We start from the raw sequence: 6,557 nt of genomic DNA on the forward strand, positions 1-6,557 counted from the left end.
GCTAAAAGCCAATGTTAGTTTGAAAGCCCTAACTTAGTGGAGTGCCAGACACTGCCATATACAAGATATCAACCACAGAGGTTTCTGTGAACCAAAATCAAGCAGATCTACACTTGTGAAGCTCACATTTTCTCTACTGTATGAATCTTTAAGCTGATGAAAGTACATGCTGCCTATCAATGAACTGAGTCATACTGAATATCCACCAAATTTATGCCTGCTGATTTACCAAAGAAAATCAATAATATGATGATGGGTGTCAAGGTTCAATAGATGTATTGAGTTTGGTAATCTTAGACTTGCATTTGTGCAGGGTTTACTTATTTATCTATTTACTTGTTTATTCACATCACAGCAAAAAGAATTATTTTGTTTTCTTGAGAGCTTACAGTATACAAAGCTTTAAGAGCTCCAGAGATGGTCTGGGATTTCAATTCCCCACAGAGAGCTGGCTTACTGCTTAATATGCTCTTGATGCTCTTAGGAAGCTATAGGAAATGATATTTGCAGCCCAAGATGAATTGACTTAAAACGTCATTTAATTATGTTTTTATATGGAGGGATTTTAAAAGGTAGAATAGTATAATGTCTGCTGAAATATCCATCACCCAGGATTATCAACTGTCAAACTAGAGCCAATCCTGTCCCACCCACACCTCCATCCACTTGCTTTCTCTGGTATTATTTGGAAGCCAATCCCAGATATCAGATCATTTCATCTGTATTGCAGAGACAGAGTTAATAAGAAAAAGTTGTAGTCTTTCACCCCCGGAACCAGAAGTATAGTTTAGTTAGCAGTATAGTTTCTTTTTTTTTTTTTTTTTTTTTGAGACAGAGTCTTGCTCTGTCGCCCAGGCTGCTGGAGTGCAATGTCGTGATCTCAGCTCACTGCAACCTCCGCCTCCTGGGTTCAAGTGATTCTCCTGCCTCAGCTTCCTGAGTAGCTGGGATTACAGGCAAGTGCCATCATGCCCGGCTAATTTTTGTATTTTTAGTCGAGACGGGGTTTCACCATGTTGGCCAGGATGGTCTCAAACTCCTGACCTCAAGTGATCTGCCCATCTCGGCCTACCAAAGTGCTGGGATTACAGGTGTGAGCCACCGCGCCTGGCTGTTAGCAGTATAGTTTCTTAAACTTTTACAAAGTATCCTCTAGAACCTCTAGCCTCCACTTTAGCCATTATCTGAAATGATCATCTCTAGGACCTAATTTGTGTCCTGGTTATCAGAGAATTTCTCTCAGACTGTGGGTGCTACAAGGACAAGGAACGTATCTTACTTTTCATCTCTATAGCCCTAATGCTTAGTATCCCATCATCTAGGACAGGCTCAAAATGCACTTTAAACAGATGTGTGAATGCGACTGAATACTTCAGTTTCATAAAAACGTGGACTGAGATGTTTGCCCCATTTTCTCCTTTTCTCAAAGATCCAAGAGGAAAGTACTTGGAAGAAAAGATTCCGGGGACATGTCTGTTCGAAGCAAATCGAGAGTTCCCCTCGGCAGTAGCAGCAGCAGCGCCAGTTCCATCACTTCACCCAGCAGTAATGTGACAACCCCCAACAGCCAGAGGTCTCCTGGTCTCATATACCGAAATGCCAAAAAGTCCAACACATCCAATGAAGAGTTTAAGCTGTTACTGCTCAAGAAAGGCAGTCGCTCAGATTCCAGTTACCGCATGTCTGCCACTGAGATCCTGAAGAGCCCCATACTGCCCAAACCTCCTGGGGAGCTCACAGCAGAGTCCCCTCAGAGCACCGATGATGCCCATCAGGGGTCACAAGTGGCTGAGGCATTGTCCCCACTCTCTCCATGCTCCCCACGAGTTAATGCAGAAGGCTTTTCCTCGAAGAGCTTTGCCACCTCAGCATCAGCAAGGGTTGGACGTTCTCGGGCCCCTCCTGCAGCCAGCAGCAGCCGCTACAGTGTCCGCTGCCGGCTGTACAACACGCCCATGCAGGCGATCTCCGAGGGAGAGACGGAAAATTCTGATGGGAGCCCACATGACGACCGCTCCTCCCAGAGTTCAACATAGACTGCCTGTACCAGGCTGCCTGGCAAAGGCCAAAACCCTTACTCACATGAGGATGGAGGAACAGAATAGAGGACTTGGGAAAAGTCTCAACTTGATGGGGTAGCATCACTGCTAAGCAATGAATGAATTTCTAAATACAGTATGTGCTGGGTAAACAGAAAGTGGTTTAGACATTCTTGATTAGTTTCCATGTTCTAAGTAGCTGCAGTCTTTCATGTTTTTCTTTAGCATAGTTTGATTTACGCAATCTCCTTCCTTGTGAAAATAGAGGATACAAAAATGTCTAATTTTCATGACACCTAGAAAACGTTTTCCCAGAGCTGCCTATTCAGAAAATAAAGCCCTCACTGTCATTATTCTTTAAGAAGATGAAATTACTCTGGAGGTTTGGTATTTTTTTACATTAAAACAAACTAAAGCAAAATTTAGAAGAAAGAACTACACATATGTAAATACCATATTTTTGATAAAAATGTGTAAATAGATTTATCAATGATGAGTGGACATGTGGTCAATTATCTACTGCACACCAACTGTTTATAGAATACACAAAAATAAAATGTAATAACTGTATTCTGTGAATACCATTTTCATATCAAATGCCATATTTAAATGTCCACCAATATGATTTCTGAGTGGTAAACCTCAAATATGAATTTTAAACTGGTGAACTAAAGGAAATATTGAGGTCATATACTGAAATATGAATAATTTAAAATAATGAATTCAGATGCAATCATTTTTGTGACAAATTGCAGCACCAAACAAACTAATAGCAACTCATGGCTGTGATTTGTTGTGTGGTAATTTGGACAGAATGAAAAGCATGCTTTTGATTTTTTTTTAATCAATGAGAGAAGTCATCATTCTCAACACAAAGCCCTGAACAACAGCATTTGACAGTGTCCTTTAGATTTTAATTTTTTCAATGGATTGCTTTAAAGAGAATGAGTAGGGAAAACAGTAGTTAATTTTAGGTTATGTTTTATATTAGGCTACTGGGGACATAAACGGTCATAATTAATGACTATAATCGTTAAACTCCTTAAACAGTTTAGAAATTAGCTGCAGGTTCTTAAACTAACAAAAATAAAACCTAAGCATGCCACAGAGCTATTGATTAATCAGTAAGTACCTGTAACGAGTTTTCAGTGAAGCTTTCTCTCTGTGCTGATGAGATTCATGCTACCTAAAAATTAACAGAAATGACACTGTGAACAATGTAGTTGGAAAATAGGTATGTGTATATGCATTATTTATATTCATTGTTAAACTGGGAATGGGGAACAGCTCTGGTTCACAATACTACATACAACTGAGTTTTTGTCTGGTTTTACTAGTGTCTGCTTGATGGCAAAAGGGGAGGGTGGTGGGTGGGAGAGGAAATGTCGGGGCAGGTGCTCTGATAAAGTAAAGGCAGGGAAACAAGCTGAATTACTTGAAATTACTTGAATTTTCTTGTCTTAAAACTGAAAAAAAATGTAGTTACAAGTTAAAATCTGCAAATGGTTTTTACACCTCTGATTTTAACATGAACTGATACTAATGTTTGGAATCTTATGTCAGAAATATAAGCAGCTACGTACTTAGAATAGGTTTGGAATGGGAGAGGTAGAACGTAGAGAGAATTAAGAAGGGATCTGACTTATAAAAGACTAGAATGTGATTAGAATGATAGAACATACCAAGGTTACCAAGAAATTGACAAGCTGCTGGCTTTAAGCTTATGCAAGTGGTAGTTGGGAAAGTAGGAGGTGTGGAAGGGGATTTGCATTTTGGATTAATTCATGCAAAATGAAGGAGGAAGCCTGGTCTAAGAAGATACTGTCTTTCAATAGAAATGATTTCTAAACTGCTACAGATTAAGAATAGATAATCTGATTGCTGTTGTTCTGTTTGTTTGGAAAGAAAAAAAATGTCTGGCTTCTTCTACTATTTGTTTTCACTACCAAACTGTGTTACTAAATTTCTTGTCATCCTTGTATGTAAAATGGGTGCTGGGGGTGGAGGGGTATAAGAGGAGGGAGAGTCAGAGTGTGTATGTGTGTGAGTGTGAGTGTATGTGTGCGCACACACACACTGGGGATAGATAAGCTACCTGGTAAAGGGTTTGAACATTTACAAAGTGTTACACTTTTTCTTAAAAGAAAAATGTTTTGGGGTTTGAATAAAATGGACCATCATTTGTCATTGGAACCCATTAATTAAGAAAACCAGCATGGTTTGACACCACATGGGAACATGAATAAATCTGTATCATGATTTGAAAAGTACATCTTGCAAAGTTTTAAAAATAAAGTTTTTAGGCAAATGCGATAAGAAACCATCATTTCCAGTCACAGTAGGTGATCTTTTGTAATTTCATAAAAGCAGTTCGTTTGCAGTGTGGCTTTTGTGTAGTTAGGGGTTTTTTAAGCATGAAGAAAGGTATGTGGGCTTTAAAAGTGATTCTAAATCTTGAATAGAAAACACATGAATTGGCTTTAATAAAAATGTCACCTTTTTATTATTGACATTAATTTAAGTAATGGTACCATATATTTTTTAAAATACATATTGACTTGAATTGTGAGGCAATAAGATACCTTCTATATGTAATGATCACAGAACTAACCCTTATAATATAGTTTTACTTATTTTGTTTACTCTAAAAATCTATAGCAGAGTTTCTCTATTTTATATTTCATAGATTTAAAAAAACCAAATAAAGATGGATTTAAAATTCACTGTGGAAAAGAGTATTGAGTTACAAACTGAGAAGAAAAAGCAGGAAGTTCCCTAATAATTTGGAATATTCTACATGGCTTGATTACATAGCAAAGAAGACCAAGATTTAGGGCTGTCTTTAACATCACAGCCGTCTTGAAGCAGGGTACACACGTTAGGTATTGTGAAGAACATCAATCCGAACTTTTCTTCTGTTGTTTGCACTGATGCGATTTTTTGTTCTTTTATGTTTATACAACGTATCTATGTTGTGTAGGGGAAATTTTTTCATTTTTTAAAAATTCTACTTTGATTTTGTTGTTGTTTTGTTTTGTTTTGTTTTTGGCTAAGTAGAGGACATGGACTAGTTGTAGCAAACAAAACGTGCTGTTTGCTCTTGCCAAAGGTCAGTGAGTGAGTGCATTTGCTGCAGTGGTGGCACATAGAGAACTAGATGGTAATAAAGATTTAAAACTATGAAGAAGGTTACAGTGTAACTATTTTGGTACTAGAACCAGTTCATGCTGGCCGAAACGACAATGGTTTATGGACTTGCATCCATTTTGTATTTTTGTAATATTTGTAAATATGAACTTTTTAAATTGCTGCAAAGATGGTTTCTTTTGTAAGATGTTTTCAACGTTTACATTCAATCCAAGCCTTTGTATATTTTAGAGCTGTGCAACACTTTAAGTCTTGTATTTATTTTTAGTAAAAATGGTGACAGTTTCATTGTGAACCCCTCTCAAAAAAAATGTATCAGAAAAGTTTGATTACCTAGAAAGTGTGTATAGAAACTGCAAATAAACGTGACTGCAATTAACCTGTTTCTCTCTTCACTGTTACGTAATTGATTTCTTGGGGCTTCACAACAGTGTTTTACAGGCAGCAGGACATAAGGGCAGGATCTGTTATGGCAAAAGTAGGAACAAAAAGAACATAGACCAGCCTGTCCAACATGGTGAAACCTGTCTCTACTAAAAATACAAACATTAGCTGGGCATGGTGGCAGACGCCTGTAATCCCAGCTATTCTGGAGGCTGAGGCAGGAGAATCGCTTGAACCCAGGAGGCAGAGGTTGCAGTGAGCCGAGATCGCACCACTACACTCCAGCCTGGGCAACAAGAGCAAAACTCCATCTCAAACAAAAACAAAAACAAAAAAATAACACATACTATAATGGACTTTAATCTAGCTTCGTATTTGAGAGGAAAAATAATACATTTCTAACGTCCGGTATACTTTCTTTGTAGCTCCTCTCTGGGCCAAGAAAAGATGTATAGCTTTACTTTGAAATATCTGCCTGCTTTGCTTCTGATAATTACTCAGACTGTGTCTCCTTCCCAAGATGAGCAGCCTCGACATAAGTATGTAAGACTATATGCCACTAGATGATGTCACATAGCCTTTATTACAATAGCAAAATTCTATGCCAGTTACTGTTCTAAGTGCTTTGCATACATTAACTCATGTAATCCCCATATTATACTCATTTTACAGATGGGGAAACCGAAGCACCAAGCGGTTACTTACTTGGCTTGCCTAAGGCCATAGGAGGACTGTGTTGGAGTTGGGGGTCCAATCCAGTAAATCTGCCTTCAAGGTCTGCGGTAGTTCCCCAGTCCAACTTGTGGGTGCTGGAGACTGGAAATATCTTGCCCGCCCCCCACCCTGGCCCCCCTCGCCCTTCCTACCAGACCTGGCTCAGGGCAACTGCTAAGGCCCCGCCCCTCTCCTCATTCCAAGTCAATCACTGGCGTGCGTCCAGGAAACCCAGTTTACGTCGACGTCTCTGGTGCGTCACAGAGCGCGGGG

General features: G+C 39.0%; 1 protein-coding gene and 1 long non-coding RNA gene across 3 annotated transcripts in view; one reads left to right on the plus strand and one right to left on the minus strand.

Annotated features, from left to right (window-relative positions):
* NHS (NHS actin remodeling regulator) overlaps positions 1-5,565 on the plus strand; it is a 366,882-nt gene extending 361,317 nt beyond the window's left edge. For both annotated transcript variants that reach the window (XM_032756640.2, XM_058441608.1), the window contains one exon: positions 1,430-5,565. In XM_032756640.2, the coding sequence (XP_032612531.2) occupies positions 1,430-2,036 (607 nt within the window). In that variant the 3' untranslated portion in view covers positions 2,037-5,565. The remainder of the gene's footprint in view (positions 1-1,429) is intronic.
* LOC131383919 (uncharacterized) overlaps positions 1-6,379 on the minus strand; it is a 64,555-nt gene extending 58,176 nt beyond the window's left edge. The window contains exons 1-2 of the long non-coding RNA XR_009214325.1: positions 6,276-6,379; positions 3,172-3,225 (exon numbers count right to left, since the gene is read on the minus strand). This is a non-coding gene — a long non-coding RNA (uncharacterized LOC131383919). The remainder of the gene's footprint in view (positions 1-3,171; positions 3,226-6,275) is intronic.
* Between the last annotated feature and the right edge of the window lie 178 nt (positions 6,380-6,557).

Source organism: Hylobates moloch, unplaced genomic scaffold (assembly GCF_009828535.3).
Source record: "Hylobates moloch isolate HMO894 unplaced genomic scaffold, HMol_V3 SCAFFOLD_7, whole genome shotgun sequence".
In the NCBI taxonomy this organism is placed as follows: domain Eukaryota; kingdom Metazoa; phylum Chordata; class Mammalia; order Primates; family Hylobatidae; genus Hylobates; species Hylobates moloch.